The 22,054-nt window shown below is 37.2% G+C and overlaps 2 protein-coding genes across 14 annotated transcripts in view; both read right to left on the minus strand.

Moving 5' to 3' along the window:
* The window catches only part of tg (thyroglobulin), a 34,895-nt gene extending 31,183 nt beyond the window's left edge, over positions 1 to 3,712 (minus strand). The window contains exons 1-7 of the mRNA XM_077215904.1: positions 3,608 to 3,712; positions 3,379 to 3,487; positions 3,184 to 3,281; positions 2,127 to 2,315; positions 1,757 to 1,916; positions 858 to 964; positions 411 to 554 (exon numbers count right to left, since the gene is read on the minus strand). Of these exons, the coding sequence (XP_077072019.1) occupies positions 411 to 554; positions 858 to 964; positions 1,757 to 1,916; positions 2,127 to 2,315; positions 3,184 to 3,281; positions 3,379 to 3,487; positions 3,608 to 3,692 (892 nt within the window). The 5' untranslated portion in view covers positions 3,693 to 3,712. The remainder of the gene's footprint in view (positions 1 to 410; positions 555 to 857; positions 965 to 1,756; positions 1,917 to 2,126; positions 2,316 to 3,183; positions 3,282 to 3,378; positions 3,488 to 3,607) is intronic.
* Positions 3,713 to 4,168: 456 nt separating this feature from the next.
* phf20l1 (PHD finger protein 20 like 1) lies at positions 4,169 to 21,617 on the minus strand. Of its 13 annotated transcripts, none has more exons than XM_077215936.1 (24): positions 21,506 to 21,617; positions 20,391 to 20,536; positions 19,731 to 19,899; positions 19,407 to 19,502; positions 18,391 to 18,475; positions 18,059 to 18,147; positions 17,389 to 17,569; positions 16,941 to 17,192; positions 16,346 to 16,410; positions 16,037 to 16,262; positions 14,321 to 14,455; positions 13,649 to 13,843; positions 13,353 to 13,412; positions 12,917 to 13,207; positions 12,623 to 12,805; positions 12,469 to 12,525; positions 12,283 to 12,384; positions 11,978 to 12,118; positions 11,600 to 11,784; positions 11,313 to 11,412; positions 8,196 to 8,391; positions 7,580 to 7,823; positions 7,325 to 7,490; positions 4,169 to 5,557 (listed from the first exon to the last, which is right to left on the minus strand). In XM_077215936.1, the coding sequence occupies exons 2-24, from the start codon at positions 20,471 to 20,473 to the stop codon at positions 5,415 to 5,417; spliced, it is 3,444 nt and encodes a 1,147-aa protein (XP_077072051.1). In that variant the 5' UTR covers positions 20,474 to 20,536; positions 21,506 to 21,617; the 3' UTR covers positions 4,169 to 5,414. The 13 variants fall into 13 exon arrangements, with proteins under 13 accessions (XP_077072051.1, XP_077072073.1, XP_077072030.1 ...); XM_077215958.1 differs by having other exon boundaries at positions 16,941 to 17,189; positions 17,389 to 17,572; XM_077215915.1 differs by having other exon boundaries at positions 17,389 to 17,572; positions 21,506 to 21,615.
* Between the last annotated feature and the right edge of the window lie 437 nt (positions 21,618 to 22,054).

Consider the following 22,054-nt stretch of genomic DNA (forward strand, 5'->3'; position numbering starts at 1 on the left):
TCTTGTTTAAAGTTTACAGTATTTTTTTTCTCAAATTATATGCTTAAATGTACATGAAACTAATATTTATTAGTCACAGCAAAAAACATTTAAGTTTATTTTATAATGGCAACAAACAATTGCGGGCGGGGGGAAGTTGTTCTTGTTTAAAGAATTATATGACAAAAAAATGCAATTAAGTTTATGTTTAAATCAAGAAAGTACTATTTGCAAATGAAGAAAAATAATCTTAAACCTAATAAAAATTAATCTTAAATTGACCTGAGAAGCAAAAATTCTTATCTTTAATGATATTTAGATATTTTTACTGGAAAACAATGCAAAAAAAAAAAAAACAGGTTAAGAAAATGATATTTACAGTGTATGACCACCATTACAGTTGCTTTTCTTATCAACAAAATGTTGCATACATCTAAATTTCCCGCTGACGGCCAGCTGGACAGCAAGGTAGCGGCGCTGAAGGATTCGATACATGTTTGACTGTGCAAATGCACTTCCTGCAGTCTGATCTGAAAACGCTGTGTCGTACACCTCATCCAAAAGCAGCTCAACACCTAGACAAATCAAAATCAAAACAATTCATCTTTATAATACAGCACACAAAATGTCACAACTTGATCAGGCCAATCTAATCATTGAATGACAACACAAAATCATAGCACCACTTGACATTAAGGTGATGCTTTAATACAATTTGATTTACGGTTCACTTATTTCAGGGACAGTTGCCCAGGAGCAAACCGAGTTCACTGCTTTGCGGGAGCACAATGGTAATAGTTTATGGATCATTCCTTGCTGGGTTTGAACTTTTGACCCAGTTCTGTAACCTGAATTGTAACAGAAGAGGTGTGTATCACCTGTGCTTGGCATCTCTCTTCCACGACTGTCTGCACAGAAACAATAACTAGATAGCTCTGGGTAGGCCTTTCTGAAGACACTAAAGGTCTGGAACACTTCTGGGTCTCTGTTAATGAAAAGAAACTTCAATTAAATAAGTCACTTGGAGCAGATGCATTTTAAATTAAAGAACTAAAGAAAACAGGAAAATTAGGAAAAGGGAAAACAGGAAAAGTTATAAATGTTTCCTCTATCTCACACAATACTGCTGTCTAGTGGTAAAACATGCAGGCTTGGGCTGGTTTCCCAGATACAAATTTATAGCCCTTCACTAAAAGAGCTTTCAGAAGGGAATCTTTATTCAATTAAATAACAATTTATTATGAGAAAATAATCCTTATTTGACAATTTAAATATAATTTGGGGTCAGTAATATTTGTATTTATTACTTTAAAGAAGTAAACACATTTATTCAGAAAGGATGCAATAAATTGATTAAAAAAAAGTTATGTATATATGCTGTTTGAACTTTATATACAGCAAAGAATCCTAAAATGTATCATAGTTTCCATAAAAATATTAAGAACCACAAATGTTTTCAACACTGATAATAACAAGAAACTTTTTGAGCACTAAATTTCTGAAGGATCGTGTGAAATTGAAGACTCGAGTAATGATGCTGAAAATTCAGCTTTGCCATCACAGGAATAAATTACATTTCTAAATATATTAAAATGGAAAACACTCATATAAATTGTAATAATATTTCAATATATTACTGTTTTTAATCTATTTTTGATCAAATAAATGCAGCCTTGGTGAGCTTACAAGACTTCTTTCAAAATATATATTTTTTAAATCTTATCGAACCCAAACTTTTGAGCGGTACTGGAAGGTTTGAAGAAAAGGCATCTCTCACCTGTTAAAGGTGTGTAACAGATCAAAGATCATCCTGTCAGAGGTGTTGACAAACTTGCACTGCACAGGTAAGAAGTTCCCATCATCTGAGCACTGAGGGGGAGAGGGTTCTCCAAAACCATGAAGGAGTCGCCGCTGTCTCACCTCACAAACACCAGGACCTAGGGTCAAGTGTTTAGAATCATTTTACATCTGATCACTAATAGTATCCATTTAAGCATCATCCAGCAATTTAAGAGTCAGGATTAAAATAGCTATGAAAACACATAAGCAGATAAAACTTTTGATTTTTCATTTAGAGACTCATCTGAATTGCTCAACTAATGCATCTAGCGAATCAAAGGAATATGATACTGAATAAGTGAACTCACACTTTAAGAGTTTGCCATTTTGCCTGGTTCCGTAGATCTCCATGCCTTCTTGGTCCACGCACCAGCACTGGCCACGGGACGAATCACACTGCACCTGCTCGTACTCACCTGAGTCCAAACACACGGGCACCAGGGTTGCGTCTCCAGTCTGTAGTGCCTGTTGTCTCTGGAGCTGGCATGAGGTCAAACCTATAGTGAGGTCAGAGTGTGGTCAATTCAATGAAATTAAAATGATTCAATGGACACATATAACTTATGATTATACTAAATCCTTATGTAAAGTTCTCTTAAATATGTTAACCATGCTTAATATTAACAGCATATCTCTGTTGTTGACTTGTGAGCTTAAGTGGTTGTTCAAGGATTATGTTTGGTTTCCCAGAGACACCAAGCAAATACACTACAGTTGAAAAGTTTAGGGTCGGAAGGATTATTTAATGAAGTCTCTTATGCTGACCAAGGCTGCATCAATTTGATCCAAAAAAACAGTAATATTGTGAAATATTATTACAATTTATTTTCTATTTTAAAATGTAATTTATTCCTGTGATGGCAAAGCTGAATTTTAAGCATCATTACTCCAGTCTTCAGTGTCACATGATCCTTCAGAACTCATTCTAATCTGCTGATTTGCTGCTCAAGAAACATTTCTTGTTGCTTAATATTTGCTTAAGTGCTGCTTAATATTTTTGTGGAAATGCTTAATGTTTTTTTTTTTTTTTTTTTAGAATTCTTTGATGAATAGACAGTTCAATATAACAGCTTTTATTCCAAGTAGGGTTTTTTTGTAACAAATGTAAAAGCCTTTACTTTTTCCAAATCAATTCACTGCATCCTTGCTTAGTAAAAGTATCAATGTAACAATCTTACAATGAAAAATGAAACATTTAGAAAAAATAAATAAAATAAAGTTCTTACTGACAACAAACTTTTGAATGCTATAGTGTAAAGAGAAATGGGATTGGCATTCAATCAAATGATATGTTTATTATAAAAAAAATCATTTTTTTTTAAACAGAGGACATGTTGTCACGTTGAAATATGAAGAAGGGCTTACAATGAACAGTTGATCCATTTTGTCGACTCCCAAGTATCTCAAATCCCTCTGCATTCACGCACCAACATTCACCACCTCCACGATTACACTGAACATGCCTACAAGAATGGATTTTTTTTTCAGACTTTTACAAACATGTAAATACCATGGTACACTTATATTATGATATATACAGCATCGGTCCATTTAGTGCACCTGAAGCGGCCATCCTCAGAGCACTGGGGGATGTGCTCAAGTTCCTGAGCTGCACTGACAAACCTGAGCTGCTCACATTGACTCAGACTCTCTGTCTCCAGCTGGTACTCTAAAGGTAAAAAAAAAAAAAATAATAATAATAGGTGGATGAATTTCCTAGTCCATAAAGATAAAGCTCCCAGACAGTAAACATAAAGGTGTTGTTGTGATTAGACCAAAAGACTCTCACCTGAAATCTTTCCACATGTCAGAGAGAAGGTGCTCAACAGTGTGGCAGTTAGACAAAAGAGCGTCATTTCTTCCATGTTCTGCATCTTCTCTAAGACGCAAGAACTCTCCTAGTGAATGCTACGAAACTGCAGCATCTTTTATACCATAGCCAAGATGTGCACTGTCATACCTGTTCAGCATTCTGCTGTTTTACAAATTTGTCTATCAAAACACTAACCTCTCCAAACTGGTTAAAGTACCCGGTGGTGAATAAGAACATTCTGGACATTGTAAAGTGAGCAGCCAAGCTTGAACTTTTGAGAGTGCTTCTTTGAGAAGAAACAGCTTCAGTCTTCTGAAAACCACTTCCAACAGAGTTAAAAAGAGCTGTGCGTTGTTACTTCTCTTTTGTTGTTGCCCTCATATTTCAACAAAAAATAAAATACTTAGTAGAAGCAAAGCAAATTACATATATAAATCTTCCTTTTTGCCATTTCTGTTAAGAGAACTCAAATTCACACATGATACAGATGGTATATAAGGCAGAGTAAAATTATTTTGAATCAAACTACACAAAAAATGTTGAGAATATTTTTTTAATGAAGTTGTACATACAGATAATTACATCGGGTCTTTAAATAAACTCTTTAAATGTACAGCTGGTATTTTCATCAAAAGAAACTTCAAGTTTTAAATCTAAGTTCTAAAACACTCTTTGTACAGATTAATAGAAATTGAGATTAAACAGGCATTTTCAAGTATCCTCCTTTTATGCCTTAGTTTTTTGTTGTTTTTCTTAACAGTTATAAAAACTGTATTTTACATTTTTCAAAAACAAAAAACAAAAATGAACTAAATGGATTTAATTATATGCATTTACATCCATCTCAGGATTAGCTTACTTCACCGTAGATACTCTCAAAGTATCAACATGATAAACGGGCCTTAGTAAGAAAAGTCACCCATCTCTGGACGTCCACGTTTAGATTAGCTTGTTTTCTTTTGAATCACTACAGCATCCATTAAGACTGCAGAGAAACATGCTAAAGTATTAGACGAGTTGTTGTAAGAAAACTATCTAGATGTTGTTCTAATGAATTTGTTGGCATTGTGAACCTTTAGTGCCAGTGTATCAGACCGCTAAACCCAATCCTGGCCTAAAATGCAACATTCATTTAAAAAAAAAAAAAGTGAAAACTATGAACTGTGCGTTTCTGAGCAACCAGATCACGGTGGTCTGTTTTCTTGGCACTCCAAAGTGACTTTTTAAGTGGCAAAAACCTTTATGATCTGATTATGATTTTTATTTTATTTTTTACATCAAACGCTAATGAACTCTAAAACAATCTGCTATCAGTGACCCACTTGAGTCAAGTTCATATTTCCTTAAGAAATCTCACCTCACAGAGTGGAAATAGAGTTGCAATTTACTTTTGGGGTCTAACTGATGCAAAAAAGGCTAACACTTAAATCTATGTGTGGTGTTGTGACCTCTTCAGTTTTTTTTGTTGTTTTTTAAGATAATGTTCCCTTTTGTTAACATGTGGAAGAATTATTCTGCTATAGTGATCTCTTCCTATTTTGGAGAACATCATCATCTTTCAGCAGATATGTGGTTTAGACTCAGCACGAATACACTGACATGTTCCTGTTTCACACATTAAGTGTCAATTTTCCTTATCTTACACTTGAAAATGGCCAACGATTTACTTCACAGAGTGTGCATCTACTGAACAGTGTTGAATACACCTTCTCCAGTAGTAAAGTTGTGTGCGAAGAAACGGTTATGGTGTTAGAAGCTCAAAACACACACTATAATGTGTGCATCACACAGAGCAGAGGGTGCTCATCTGCTGCACTTTCCCCAGGTCCGTTAGAAGCTGTTTGATGCGGCACTTAAGCTGTGGGAGTCTGGCCAGGGGATCGGGGGGCTCCAATTCACCTGTGAAGTCCAACCAACTCTCCAGCACTTCACACAGACAAGGAGAAAGAGAATGAAACTTTAACAAAATATCAAAAACATCTAAACAGGAGTCACAAAGAGCTGCTTTTTGGATAATTGTTCTGGCTGTGTCAGTCATTTCACCACTGATCTCTTTTGAAAATGATTTTTTTAGATTAGATTACGTAAATGACGTTTAAAAAATTGAATGTATTAAATTTCTTTAGTCTTTCATTATTGTGAGCAGGTGGCACAGGCATGAAATATCAGGTGCAGTTTATTATACAACTAAAAATAAATATAAAATAATACCACTAAAACTAAAAAAACACCCCAAAACAAAGGAAATAAAAACAAAACTTCAGTGCAAACTTGGGACTTTCAACTATAAAGAAGGCTAAAGTTACCTATGGGTGGAAAAATGTGTCATCATGCTCGTTTTTTCTGTTTTCAAATTATAACAGAAACTGTTATTCATGTTGAAAGTGGCAAAAATTGGTCAACCTATAGTCCTTCCCAGGTGAAAAAGACGTACTGTTAAATGTATTAAAAATGCATTAAAGTATATTTGTATTGTACAAAAAAAAAATTCTCAAGTACATTTTTAATACATTTAATAGTACGTCTTTTTCTCCTGGGTTGGAGCAGTTAAAAGGGTCATATGATGATTTGTAATGTTTTCTTTTGCTTTTAGTGTGTAATGTTTCTTTTAGTGTATGTACTGTATCTATTTGTGTATTTATATGATCTGGAAAAAGTTACAACGCTTAGTCTCCTACAAAGGGATTTTATTCTATCTAATAGAAAACACTGCTCCAGATCAAAATCCAGAAATTACTTCCTCAAACGTCTATGTCACAATGTGAAACAGCATAATGCATGTTTGTCAACATAATGCAAAGGCATATACAAAGAAAGAAGGTTACACTTCAGAGAATTTTAGTGTTGTCGTCATGTCGCGGAGACACTGTGTTAGAAAGCGAAAGCAAAACCGCTTTGTTTGGCCTTCTGAAAATGGATTACTTCTGAAAATTAGGAATCAGAGGTTACGATTTATTTATAAACCTGTTCCGGAGCAGTACAACCAAAAAGTTTTCTTGTGCACAGAAAGTTTTCTCTGTACACATTTTACAGAGAAGTGTACTGTGAGAGTATATACAAAGACTACTGACCAGTATGAAACGGTTCACACTAAAGATGGACGCAAAGATGAGAACACAGCAGAGCAAATACTGCACCAGGCACAGCAAGCTCACTGTTCGCAACGCTCGAAATATAGGAAGAAAAATATAAATATTCAAATCGGGGGTGGGGATTTATATGAATATGTCTCTAAAGATAACTTACTGTCTTCAAGAAATGTTCATACAAATGCAGTTGTGCCTCTAATTTCAAATGGATACAGATTTTTTTTTGTTTAAGGCCAGTTTGCCTGTTATAGTGCAAAGAAAAAAGACGGCTACTGGTTTTGGAATGGCCAATTTGTTAAAAAAATAAATAAAAATAAAATATATATATTATTATTATTATCTGAGGTAATGCCATTTTCATTGGTAGCAGTTTAGGGGTTAGGACTCAAGGTAATCAACAGGTTGCTGGTTAAATCTTCACAAAGGCTGAATCATCAGCCATTACTACTTTGCTCATGAGCACGAAACTTAAGAGCCAAATATATAAGCTAAGCTCATGGTGGCAATCTACGGTGCACCGCAGAAACAAATTCAACCAACCCTGATCATGTGTTGACAAATATTGTTTTGACTCAATGACATTTCCCATATGTCTCCCCCTTACCATCAAGCTCTTTCTCGATGAGGTCCATGCGGCCGGACAGCAAGTTCTGAATGTCCTCTATGTGTGTAAGCAGGTTCATCTGCCACTGCAGGCAGTTCCTGGCCTGTTCCATGGAGCCCAGGCTGCTGTCATTCACACAGCCGGACAGAGCAATGGCACTGCTCACCTACACAAACACAGCATTGATTTCAAAATCTGTATCCTTTCACCTACCTTTAACCAGATCTTTTTCAGTTTTTAATGTTCTTTGGTTACCTCTTCTTCCTTTAGGTTAAACTGAGCGGCTGTATGTATCCCCTGTTCTTCCCTTGAGTGTTCGAGGTCTGTACTGGGAGGTTTCTGGTAGCTGTGCTCGCTGGTAATGTACGTTTCAGGGTTTGAGTTCTGTTTGAGGTGCTCTTTGAAATGTAGGCAGTCCGGAACCCCACCCATAGGCTGGTCCTCATCAGAGTTCACCCAAGACCGAGCCCACAAGTGCAAACTTGGGTTATGCTTGTTTCTGAAAAAAATGTGATAAGCGTATTATTGTTCCCACATCTTTTCTTCTACAGTTGTATATCAGATCAACTTAAGCCCGACAGCACTGGAAAAACATTCCAACATTTTTTTTACTTTTCTCTTCCGGTTTCACAGACAAGGCTTAAGCTAGTCCCAGACTTAAATGACTGTTTGAGCTGTTACTGAAAGTAACTTAACAAGTAACCCTCTCTGTGAAACCAGGCCATAAACTTTCCACAACCAATCCATCTTTTCCAGCAATTTCTTTTGATCATTATTATGGTAATTAAACACTATTGTGGTAGTTTATTTCCACAATGTCACCTAATTTAAAGATGTTGGTAGGCTTCGGGGAAGGCAAAGAGGCTCTTACTGTAATATATCCATCTTCAGCTGAAGGCCATTAAGCAAGTTTTTAACACTGTAAACATCCGCCAGCAGCTGGTGAGTGGACACAATTTTCTTGGCGTTCTGATGCGAGTAGTTTTCTGAGAGGAAGGACAGGCCATACATGTGGCCCTTTTGGAGCCAGTCTTTATCATGACGGTATTTAGCACTCCACCTCTGACCTGAGAAAAGTAAACATTTCAGTGACAACTCTGGAGTGACTTCTATGAGTTTGATATTTACTAGGGCTGGGTATTGACAACTTTCACGATTCGATTGGATTTAGAAACTCTAGCTTTCGATTCAATTAAATTCAATATTGATTCCTTTGGATAAACATCTGTGTTCTGGCATGTCACATTAAAGAGCACAAAGTGGTATTTACTGCATGAATTTCATATTAAAATTGACAGATTTTGAAAGCTGACCGTAACAAAGCACAAAGCTTATTGGGAGTTATTGGATGGGAGGTGTGCTACAAAATGTTGTTCATTCATCAACAGCCTAGATTAAAGGATAGATGCTTGGGATTTCAGGATTGATAACAGTACAAAATATAGCTGCATGCAGCAATTAAGAAGCCAAGCACAAAGCAGACACAAGTCATGACTGCATGCCTAGATGCATCAGACCAGCTGCAACAACGAGCAATTAAAAGCCTATTAAGATGATTTTAGGCAAAATGCCTGAAAATCAAATACAATCACTAGTAATGTGATTTAAAGGTTTATCACTTCCAATCAATAGGTGGTGCTGTTACGAATTTGATGTGGTGTGGTCAGAGTGAAGTGACAATGATGCATACCAAGTTCGGTTTCAATGCGCCAAAGCATTGCAGAGTTACAGCATTGGCACCATGCCTCAACTTGATGTGGTACATGAAAACAGTTTCACCTATCGACACGAAATCCTAGGGCTGTGCGATATAGCTAAAAAATGTATCACGATATAATGTTTCATATCGTTCGGTATCGATAATTATTGCTTTTTTTTTTTTAAAAGACCAGTAGAAAAGTTAATTGAGTTTTTTTTATTTATCCACATTATTAAGGCAAACAAAAATTATATTTGTTTTAGCAGTCAAAAACAAAATAAAATTTTAACAAAAATATCTTCTTTATGTCTTATATTAAGATAAAAAAGTAAGTGTTAAAGAAACTCTTGAAAAATATAATGTTAAAAAATGTGTGCAATGTAAAAGTGTAAACGTAGAACAATCAAGGCAAAATTTGAGGTAGATCAACATCTGTAATAAGTAGGGATGTAATGTTTCACAAAATTCATGGTTCGGTTTGATAGGACACAGTGGTATCACGGTTCAGTATGTTTTCGAAACAGCAAAAATAAAGAAATATGTCCTTGATTTAAAAAAAAATGAATTTATTAAAAGAAAAATTATTTTTAAATAAGTATGAGTTTTCCTACATCTTGAAACTTTTAGTTTCATAAATGGGTGTAATCATTGAAGGATAAAGAAATTATGTTTTGGTCATCACATTAAAAATAACATTTAAATATGATAATATTTGACTTTTGTAGTGCTGGGAAAAGATGTGTGACGTACTTGAAAGCATTTTACTATTTCAGCGAAACTTCCATGGTTACAGTTAATGTCACTACATTAAATCCATGGTGAATGTTGCTGATTTGTGGACTTAAAGTCCATTTAACTAGTTAATTCATGGCACAATGTTTCTCCTGGTTTCCATGCCAGCTCTGTTTGATCTAATAGAGATCTACAGTTAATAATGGAGAAATTTGAATACTTCTCACTAGATCTCGTAGTGATGTTATTACTTCTGTGGCAAATTCAAATGCTTTCTTTACTGGATCTTAGCGCTGTGTAGTAACAGTGTCGCTTGATCAAGATCGGCTCGCGCTGCACTGACATTGGTCCAAACTGAGCGTTAAGCACAAAATAATGAGTAGCGCATTTTTTGTTCCGCTTTCATTATGTTTGCCATTTTATGTTGGGCAAGGCTGTGGTGGTCAAGCCATCTTTAACTTCGCAGTCCACTTACGAATCACGGTCGAATGGAACACATTCAGTCAACATGATGTGGAGAGCGCAGTTCATGGTGACATAGCAACGACAGACGCCAATGGAGCGCTTTGGAAAGGAGGAGAAAGCGCAACAGCTGCGCTTTCCACGCGTTTTTAGATGCAATATGTGAACGGCCCAAAAGATCTACGGGCGATGCGCAAGCATTTTAATGAAAATAATAAGAATTGGCACTAAGAATCTATTGAGTTCAGTTTCATTACAATAGGCTAATTTAATCAAAGGTTATTTGCATTTTTGGAAATTTCATTTTCATTTCCGAAACTTTTTAAGTACTGTCAGGGCATGGTACCGAAGACACATACTGAGAACGAAATGCCAATGCGTTCATAAAATATAGCATTTCTTGACAAAATTCTAAATGGCTGGTATGGGACAATTGGGTATTGTTCGACTCAGCATCCTACCACGAATCTAAAGAGAACAATTTTGTGATTTTTGAACAAAGCATTAAGAAGTTATGAGCAAAAATGGCTATTTTGTATATCCTGGTACTGCGCCAATACTGTGCAGATAGCCTCAGGTCATGTATATCATAACACACCAATTTTGGTCAGAATGCGCTAAAGCGTTGCAGAGATTTAGCCTCATTCATTTTGGCAGGCACTTTGTCTAATTAGTTTGCACATTATTCAAGAACGGTTTGACGAATCAAATTGAATTCCATAACTTTTTGTCTGCATCGTCTGTAGATGATCTGGTTAAATTTTCATGAAAATAAGAGCAACAGCATTGGTGGAGTTCAACAAAGTAGGTTTTTTGGAAAATTCAAAATGGCATCATAGGGTGCAATTGAATCGTCTTGAGCCAAGAAATCAGTGGAAAAAAGATCCCCTAATGAGAATCTATTAAAATTGAGAAATATTTTTTTTTAACCCAGCCCTAGTATTTACATTAACATTCAAGAAACAGACATTAGACATCAGTAGTAAGCAGAATACAAAACAAAATAACTAGTTAGTTACTATAGTAGAGTATAAAACTATAACACTATAACATCCTGCTAACCCTTTGTGTGTGGTTTTGTTGCATGCTTGTTACCTGGTGGGTCCCGACAGATGTAACAGATGTATTGCTCGGGTATGCTATCTTCCAAAAGCCCCATACACACACTGTGCTGCCAGCACATACACTCCTCACACTGTACAGAGAAAAGTATACCTATTACCAGAAACTATTATGTGCAACAGATTTAGAACAAACACAACAAAAAGGCACCCAGAACCATTTCAGGACAATTAAGATGTCGCTTGCATGAAACTGTCGTTACAGACAGAATAAAACTTATTGAAAAGTAATTGAAAAGCCATTGCTAAAAGTAATCCTACCTGAATCATGAAGCCATTTTCTTCATCCATCTCACAGATGCAGCGAACAATTTCATCTGCACCAACTTCGTCCTCATCCTGGAAGTCCTCCATAGTGATCGAGTCTAGATCCTGGTTGTACTCATCTCCACTGAACAGCAAACTCTCAGTGGTTGAGTCTTCCAGGAAGTCGATGTCTGATAGATCTGAAATGAGAAAAGGAATTAGGACATGAAATAAGCCTCAACATCACAGTACAACACTGATATCATATTCATGTTGAATACTATATATTTTAATTACAAAACACAAAAAATGTAATAGCTGAAAGCAATAACTGAAATGAGGCCATTATTGGAAACTAGCTACAAATGGCTGCAAATCAGTAAGAGGACTTACTCTCCCCGGTGAGGTCAACAGACAGTATGGCACGAGGGTATTGGAAGGTGCTGTGCTTGAAGGCACTAGAGGAAGAACGATGTAGTGGGGAAGACGGTCTTTCCAAGTAAGACAATGACATCTCATCCAGGTCTGCGTAACCTTAGCACAAAGATGAAAACAATATGACCCTCTTATTTTACAAATTAAAGTCACAAATTAATTAATTTTAAAAGTCAATTTAATTTAAAAGTTAAATTATTTGTAAAACTTGTAAGTACATACGTAGACCTCTGAACCTGAGGCAAACTCAAAACTTAACTTACTGTGCAGTTTTGATTTCTTCTTCTTCTTTTTCTTTTTCTTCTGTTTAATTCGGAAAAGGTCCTTATCTTTCCTGTCCCTCCTGTCTTTATCCCTCTTTTTCGCTACAGCAGAGAAGGAAATATGAGATATGAGGACTGGTTTATGAATGTGAAATTAAGATAAGAAAAAAAGTTCAGAAAACTCACCAAACAACTGACATTTATCCTCCAGTTTGAATTTCCGTTCTGTCTTTATACAAAGCCCTGAGGGAGTAAAAAAACATCCATAAGATGCACAGTTAAAGCAAATGGAAAAGAGGAAGAACTGCGTTCATCTTTAAAATCTGCTGAATATGCTCACCATCCAGGTGCTTGTCCTTCTTGAGAATCTTGTCATGGAGGTTATCAAAGGTTGGAGGAGGCAGGGAGACCTCCGTACTGTCTGAACTGACAGAGGCAGAGGAACGTTTCTTCTTACAAAACTTAGGAGGCCTCACACAGCCAGTGCTGTCCATTTGAAGCATAAAGCCCTGAGAGGACAGAGCTAGAACACAAAACAAAAGAACAGAACTCTCATTAGTTCAGTTTGATTGTGTAACTGTAAATTTAATAGCCATTTAATTGATGATCCTGAAATGACAACAAGGGAACCTACAGGAAGAAGTAGAGACGGTCCTGCGTCTCTTGTTATCTGGGATATCTGACAAGGTGCTTGTAGGCATGGAAGCAGACGTGGCCCTGGTGCGGCCCACCCTGTCTGGTGAGCAGACCTCGCTGTCCATTTCTTTCTCAGTGTTATGATAGTACTTCAGGTGATAGTCCAGCAGCTTTGCTTTCCGGAATGCTTTAGAGCATCCAGGGACTTTACATTTGAATTTATTATGGTCCAGGTCTATTAGAGACTCATTGGGAGCAGTGGGGTCATCAGACTTCTTGCTGTTTATAACTTAGGAAGAAGGAGACAGTTAGATAAAAATAAAAAATACATACGCACACATTAGATAGATGGATAGATAAAATAGATAGATTAGATAGATTTTTAAATTGCAGTATCTGAATGAAGTGAATGGAAGACAGGTGATGATTCATACTTGGCTCTCTGGCATGTTTGTTGGCTTTAGGAGTCCTGTAAGGAACTTTCTGACTTGCAGCTGGACATAAAATGAGAAGATAATGAATAGATTTTTAATCTTAATTTTTAACTTGAAATAACACAAAATCCAAGTAGCATTACAAGATTTAAAATATACTGTTGATATTTTCTAACTACCCTGGTTAGTCACCTAGATGTTTACTATATCCACAAAAAACCAAGTGTCCTTTAAAAGCTTCATGGAGAAACATAATAAAGACATACAATGCTATGGTGGTTACATGGCCAACCTACCTGTCACAACAGAAGGCGAGTTCCCTTCAAGTGTTGTTTGATTATTGGGCAACATATCTGTCATCTTGTCCTTCTCAGTGATTGGTGACTGAACACTGCCAGTGGGAGGAGCTGGTGATGGGCTTCCTGAAACTGGCTTTTGTGAAGAAGCTTCTGTTTTAACTGCAGTGCTGCTGTCTTCTTCAAAAGAGAGTGCTTTAAAATGCAAAATTTAAACAGGTCAATCATGGATAATTATGAAATATCATAACAGACAATTCTAGAGTAGAATTCTATTAAATTGATCAAAAGTGACAGTAAAGACATTTATAACGTGACAAGAACATTCCATTCAAGAAAGAATCCTGATAAAAAATGTAGCAGTTTCCACAAAAGCATTTAAAAAAACACCAAATCCGAATATTAGAACAATTTCTGAAGGATCATGTGACACTTAAAACTAGAGTAATGATGCTGAAAATTCAGCTTTGCCATCCCAAAAATTAATTACATTTTAAAACATTACTTTTTAAAAAAAAAAAAAATATGTATTTTTAAATCAAATAAATGGAGCCTTGGTGAGCTTGACACTCCTTTCAAAAACATCTGAAAAACCTTACTGACCGCAAAGTTTTGAACACTCTTTTTAGTGTTTTATTATGCCATAAGCTCTGCATAGTTCGTGTCTCTCACCAAGTTTCTGAGAGCCATCTGGGGGAGGAGGTTGAGTGATGGAATCCTTCATGTGTGGAGAAGAGGAGAAAGCCTGGTCAGAGCTTGTCGCTAAACGCTGAGACCGTCTCCTTCTTTGGGGGGAGTTAGGAGGGGCTATGCAGAAACAGACATGCATATTATCATCGTCATCAATAAATTATGAAATATTACGTCTGTTATACAGGTCCTTCTCAAAAAATTAGTATATTGTGATAAAGTTCATTATTTTCCATAATGTAATGATAAAAATTAAACTTTCATATATTTTAGATTCATTGCACACCAACTGAAATATTTCAGGTCTTTTATTGTTTTAATACTGATGATTTTGGCATACGGCTCATGAAAACCCAAAATTCCTATCTCAAAAAATTTGCATATCATGAAAAGGGTCTCTAAACGAGCTATTAACCTAATCATTTGAATCAACTAATTAACTCTAAACACCTGCAAAAGATTCCTGAGGCTTTTAAAAACTCCCAGCCTGTTTCATTACTCAAAACCGCAATCATGGGTAAGACTGCCGACCTGACTGCTGTCCAGAAGGCCATCATTGACACCCTCAAGCAAGAGGGTAAGACACAGAAAGAAATTTCTGAACAAATAGGCTGTTCCCAGAGTGCTGTATCAAGGCACCTCAGTGGGAAATCTGTGGGAAGGAAAAAGTGTGGCAAAAAACGCTGCACAATGAGAAGAGGTGACCGGACCCTGAGGAAGATTGTGGAGAAGGACCGATTCCAGACCTTGGGGGCCCTTGCGGAAGCAGTGGACTGAGTCTGGAGTAGAAACATCAAGAGCCACCGTGCACAGGCGTGTGCAGGAAATGGGCTACAGGTGCCGCATTCCCCAGGTCAAGCCACTTTTGAACCAGAAACAGCGGCAGAAGCGCCTGACCTGGGCTACAGAGAAGCAGCACTGGACTGTTGCTCAGTGATCCAAAGTACTTTTTTTCGGATGAAAGCAAATTTTGCATCTCATTCGGAAATCAAGGTGCCAGAGTCTGGAGGAAGACTGGGGAGAAGGAAATGCCAAAATGCCTGAAGTCCAGTGTCAAGTACCCACAGTCAGTGATGGTCTGGGGTGCCATGTCAGCTGCTGGTGTTGGTCCACTGTGTTTTATCAAGGGCAGGGTCAATGCAGCTAGCTATCAGGAGATTTTGAAGCACTTCATGCTTCCATCTGCTGAAAAGCTTTATGGAGATGAAGATTTCATTTTTCAGCACGACCTGGCACCTGCTCACAGTGCCAAAACCACTGGTAAATGGTTTACTGACCATGGTATTACTGTGCTCAATTGGCCTGCCAACTCTCCTGACCTGAACCCCATAGAGAATCTGTGGGATATTGTGAAGAGAAAGTTGAGAGACGCAAGACCCAACACTCTGGATGAGCTTAAGGCCGCTATCGAAGCATCCTGGGCCTCCATAACACCTCAGCAGTGCCACAGGCTGATTGCCTCCATGCCACGCCGCATTGAAGGGGTAATTTCTGCAAAAGGATTCCCGACCAAGTATTGAGTGCATAACTGAACATAATTATTTGAAGGTTGACTTTTTTGGTTGTTACATTTTTTGAAGGTTGTTACATTATGGAAAATAATTAACTTTATCACAAAATGCTAATTTTTTTAAGGAGGACCTGTAATTGCTGATAGTTGAGTATATAAACATTACTACTGCTCTCTGGCTGACCCACCAGTGTGTGTGCTGTCTGGAAGGGTGTGTGTCAAAATGGATGAAGGACTGTGTTCGGGGGCTGCGGTTGTGTTCTGACTGCTAGAGGTGGACTCTCCCGAGTCGTGTTTAAGTCTTCTTGAGCGAGACTTGCACAGGGATGGGCTGGAGAGGGATGCTGGGGTTCTCTGGGCAGTGACAGACTGGGATCTCTCTTCAACTGGACTAGCCTCTGCACATGACACTTTCTGAGGGGTGGAGAAGTAAACATGACAGTGTGTGTACTAAAGTGATCATCATGTTAATAACAGTATGTCAGTTTCATCTATACCTGCTGTGATGTTACTGGAAACTCTTTTGACTCTGCTTTGCATTCAGACTCAGTGTCAGCACATCCTTGATGATTTAGAAACGAAAAGCACACTTAAAACATCTTAATCACTTCAAACTGCAGAATCAGATTTATTTACAGTTTATTAAGGAAATATAGAAGCCATGATTGTAGTATCAACTTTTTTCTCAAAGCCAAGCACAGCAAAAATAGCAGAACAAACTGTAAGCTGTCAGTCAAATTAATTAGCGTAACTTGTGTGATACATGCTTGATCTGCACACTTTTGACTTTGCAGTTAATCATCACACTTTAATAGTATGTATAGCTCCTAACTTAAGCTGTGTTTCTATGAGGAATGATTAGCTCAAAATGTAGATCTGTATGCAGGTGCAATGTACTTTAAATTAAATACATACACCTCTCACGCTTTTGCCCAAGTGCCAGCGATTACACATTTGCACGCGTGCCATAGGTTGCAGATCCTTGCTCTATAGGGTTGACTGCATGTTCAGATATTAGCTAGAAACTATTTCTTGTCATAAACTCTAGGAACTCAGCCTTGTTCTGGGTAGTTACTCTCTGCTAATGTTTACCTGTCCCTTTGCTGAGACGAGTCCTTTTACTGCTACACGAGCTGCCTTGTCTTTTGCTCCTCCTCTTTGCTGTAGCTGATTCAAGCTCCTCAACAGCCGGCTTACTGTCCTCCTCAATAGCCGGCTTAATGTCCTCCTCAATAGCTGGCTTACTGTCCTCCTCAATAGCCGGCTTACTGTCGTCCTCAATAGCCGGCTTACTGTCCTCCTCAATAGCCGGCTTACTGTCCTCCTCTTCTGAGTCTAGGTCTGCTGTGTAAACAAGGAAATAGACATATGGTTGATGTTGCTGCTCAAAATGAATGAAGTGTTGATTTAAGATCAGGCTCCAACCAAATGAAAAAGGTTTATGAAAGATGTGAACACAGATCAGTAGGCAATAACTTCACCATAAAATGTCTAGAAACTATAATTCATTAGGCAAGACAAGTCCTAACAAATCACATACCAAGTTTCTCTGATTCACCATCATCATCATCATCGTCGTCGTCATCATCATCAAGCTCTTCATCCGACCGTTGTTCTCTCCTGTCCTCTCGGTCCTTGTTGCTGTTGGCACTGGTACGTGGTCTGTTCCCTCCTTTATTCTTGGCTGCAGCTGAGGCAGCCTTCACCAGAGCGATCCAGTCCTGCTTGAACACAAACCAATACACTATCAGTCGCATCTGACATGGTCAGGTCACAAATACACTTCTTGCCATGGCAAATGTATAAAAAAAATTAAAAAAAAGCTTTTTAAGCATTAATAATGTGGTAAAGGTAACTGAGGAGGTAGAATAAAGTGATTTGGCATCCCTGAGCTGCCTGACTGGCACAAAGATGCAACTGTAAGCTGTGTAGACCAGCTGCTTGTCTTCAAATATTATTCACGATTGACATCATGCATTTTACCTTCTGAAAGAGAGGAAGAGGTCAAGGACAATACTAGATGGCCACACTGAAATACACAATTAACTATAAAGCATCATGCTTAGAATTGATCGTCATAGGTCATACAACAGTTATCTAGCAGTGCAGCAACGCATGTCCAAACCCATCAATTAAACTTCAGGAGAACCTATGTGTTAATTAAACAGAACTGATAAGGACCCTCTGTGAAATCACTTTAATAAACTTACTTGTCCTTTTGCATCTTCTGGCATCGACTTGATATGGATTCTTTTCACACAGCGAATGACTCCATCATAAAACTGTACAGTGTACGTGCCTAAAGTACAAAAGAATAACAGCAAATCAGTGGCTTTTTTACATCTAAATCTTTCGATTTGATTCAAATAAACATTATTATGTGAAGACATTACTGTGTAGGCATTCAGGTAAATCCTATGCTTTTCAAAATAGCATTTGAGAACACCTTTTCCTATGCACCATTCAAATTTAACACCTTTTTGTATTGCATACTGCAAAATAAGTATGTTTCTGCCTAGAAGGGTCACCAAGATGACTTTACCTTCCTTGTTGATACTATCAATCTTGGCAGGGTAGTAGCGGCAATCTGTCCATCGGGCAAGCACCTCCTCACCATCTCTCAATTCCTAAAGATGAAACAAAAACCGAATAGATATGCAATTAATTAGTCAACACACCAAGATAATTCAGGCAAACCTGTATTGAAGATATGGGATGCGCTGTGATCATAAAAGTGAATGGTTAGCAGAACAAACTGTGATGGACACAGAAAACCTCTGATTATTTCATGTATTACCTGGCAACCTGATAACAGTAGTTAAGCAACCACACAGATACTACTGAAAATTAAATTCAAGAAAACCAAAGAAGCTTCAACTGTATTTAAAGATTCTTAATTATAATTTTAGCTCTAATAATTTTTTTTTAAATGTCTAACATCAGAAAGGAACGCTTTCTCTAAAAAAAAAAAAAACCACACCATTCAAAAGTTTGGGGTGAGTACGTTTTATTTTGTTGTTTCAAAAAAAAGTGTTCTTTTCTATCCTATTCATCAAAGAATCCTAAAAAGGGTTTCCAACAAATATATTATGAAGCACATAGGTTGTCAACATAAAAATAAGAAATTCTTCTATTACTGAACAATTATGTGAGACCGAAGACCGAAATGGCTGCTAAAAATTCAACACAGAATCAATTACATTTCAAAAAACTTTAAAATGGATAACAGATATTTTAAATGGCAATTCAGTTTCAAAGTATAACCGTTTTTTTTTTACTGTATTTTAATCAAATAAATGCAGCCTCAGTCAGCAAGAGACTTATTTCACTTTACAAAATCTTACCGACCCCAAACTTTTGAACAGTAGTGTAAGTGTAACAACACCTCTTTAAATATAAGTCACAAAGGCCTGTTTATTTTTTTAAATGGATGATTGTTTGTGGCCAAACAAAACATTAAACGGTTTTGGTTATGTAAATGGAGGAAAAACCCAAACAATGATGGGACAAGCAGTTGAGAGAGCCAGATCAAGGTAGATGGGCAATTGAGGTATGTACTTGTCTCTGCTGAGGTAAGTCTTTTTGGTCCTCTGTGCTCTCTGTACTTCCAGGAAGCTCACGAAGGCGAGATGCTCTCATCTCGCTGAAACTCTCCTGGCAGAAATGTTTGTAAGACAAGAATTAATCAATCACTCATCTCATTAACAAATGAGTGGCTGAAAACTTCAATGATGTCAAGTTTAGCAGCTGAAAAACTTAATTTGGCACTATGAAGACATACTCTTAACAGCCCACAAAGGACACTGCATTTCTCATGCTTGCCAAGTCATCCTAGACAGTTCAGACCATAAACATATCTGACAAGAGGAAGTACAGACATACAGACACCTCCTCTTCTTTGAGACCCTCTTTGCGGAGTGCCGGTCTTTCTAATGGCCGAAGTCTGTTGCTGTCCCAGAGAATCCATTCGTCGTACCTATGGCTCCAACGGTCAAAATGCACAAGCATCTTTCCCTCATCATAATCAATCTTCTCGATACGTGAAGGGTACCTGCGAAGACACCATTCAAAAAAGATCAGATCATTGATAGATAACTTGAAAAACAACAAAAAGCACTAAAAATAACTACAGCTTTAATAACAGTCCATTCAAGTACTCTTGAAAATGGAAACAAACTATTCCTAAACAAAGAAATTGTTAATACTCTTATTTGTTTTAAATGAGACAAAAAATATGAATCATGCGAGTATTTAAAAAAACGTAACACTGCTCTTACACAAGGTGTTTTAATCTTTTGATGCCCCCATTGAACCCATACTAATAAAGTTTCTTGTATAAAGACCTGGTTTATATTTTGACACATTTAGATTATAAATGTGTGCTATTCTTTTGTTAGTTTTAGACATTTAGGGCTATTTCTTTTTTAAATAGTCAATTTACTTTTATTTACTTACAATTTACTTACAATTATTATTCACTCATTTATTTTAGCCAGCTGCGAGACCCCAGACCCCAGTTTGAAAAGCAAAATCAATTCATACCATTTTTGCAGGTAGTCCTGGGCCTCAACCCTGGCACCAACCTCATAAGAGATCCCTGGTCGATTTGGAGGTTTCTTGCTCATTTTGAGTGTACTCTTACGAGATCTTCCTCAAGACACAAATGCTCTTTCGTCCTGTGGACGGACCTGTGAATGTAGAGAAATTATCTCTGAGTCTATGTAGATAAATCAGTTGAACTATATTGCATGGACAAATGCTTGACACATTCTTTATACTGACTTTAAATCAAAAAAGGCAAATCTTTCACTCCTAAATCATGCATTGCATTTGCATCGGTAGTATATGTAGATTTATTAATAAACTGCACGGTTTCACGTAAGTGGATTAAAGAAAATATGCTCAACTATTTTACCAGCTGGCAAAATGTACCCTAAACCAGGCCCTTGATTGCCCTACTGTATTCTTGTATTCTGGTACACTCATATTAGGGATATTTTCCAAACGTTTGCACACTTAACGTGTCATGAAATAGCATCACATGCAAACAGAAATCAAGCAAATATATATAATCAAAGTTTTTTTTCTGCCTGGACACTAGCTAACTGAGCTATTCAGCTATTAAACTACTACACTCCACTTATGAGAGCCCAGCGCACAAATTAAATCGCTAAGTTAAAAAATGGTTACTCTATACGGAAAACAGAACCCTCTAAAAGACCTAAATACAAATTTAAAAGTGATGGGGGAAATCCAATAAAATAAGAGGGTAAATGACTTTTACCTGGATTAGCATTGCTCGCTAATGCTAGGCAACTGTTATTGGCTAACGTGCTTCTTCTCAAATTGTATGCTGCCTGAATATAATTGTCACGTTTTTTCCTTAAAGAACTACAAAAACCTTGAGCATAAATATTACACTTCAATATTTCAAAGATGAAACTTCAAGTCAAACCTCTCATTGTCCAGTTAGCACAGCAGAACTAGCCAAACAGCTAATGCTGTACCAGCTGACTAGCTAAACCGTTCCGAGGGATAAAACTATGTGCAAAAAAAGAGAAAAAAATTTGACAGGCCAGTTTTTATCTTTGTTAAAACGACTTGAAGAGTGACAGTTGCTTTCTGGCGTCCGCTATACGTGTGACATATAGAGTTACCTTAGCAAATTCATTGAGAGAATAGCAATTAATTCCTATGGTTGTATTGTGATCATTCAAGCTCAGTTACTTTTACCCAAACTGGACGTGGGCGCGCACGCACGCGACGCACAAAATGCCTGAAGGCACGCGCACATAGACACGCACCGCAGACTGACACGTGACCGATGTTCAGACGCTTTGTGTTTTGTTTGTTTTGTTTTTAAAGAGGCAGAACCCCACTAAATCGACCACCTCTGTTGTAGTGTCAAATGTTTTTGTTTGGGTGCGTGTGTTAGATCTTCTATTGGTGTGATTGCTGCGTTTTCTTTGAATCAAAGTATTCACACGAATTGCAAAGGAGAACATTTTGAACTCTGAATTTTGCCCAGTCCTGGTATACAGCCCGTTTAAAAAGAACTGTTCAAATTAGTCCAGTGCGAAACACACTCAGGCTGTCTTTCTTTAAAGTTGTGTTGAAGCAGTTGTGTTGAAACAAAAACATTTTTATTTGTCAGTCTTCTTCACGTTTGTATTCTTTATGCTCTCTTTTTGCTTTTGTGTTGATTG

Source organism: Siphateles boraxobius, unplaced genomic scaffold, assembly GCF_051911475.1.
Source record: "Siphateles boraxobius isolate OS27281-9 unplaced genomic scaffold, OSU_SipBor_1 12, whole genome shotgun sequence".
NCBI lineage: Eukaryota > Metazoa > Chordata > Actinopteri > Cypriniformes > Leuciscidae > Siphateles > Siphateles boraxobius.

Coding starts and splice junctions, on each gene's coding strand:
- phf20l1 (XM_077215915.1), bottom strand. CDS start 20,473: ATGAGCAAGAAACCTCCAAATCGACCAGGGATCTCTTATGAGGTTGGT. Junction 17,573..18,058: donor CAGAAGATGCAAAAGGACAA/GTAAGTTTATTA, acceptor TTTGTGTTCAAG/CAGGACTGGATCGCTCTGGT. Junction 12,119..12,282: donor GAAGAAATCAAAACTGCACA/GTAAGTTAAGTT, acceptor CTTTGTGCTAAG/GTTACGCAGACCTGGATGAG.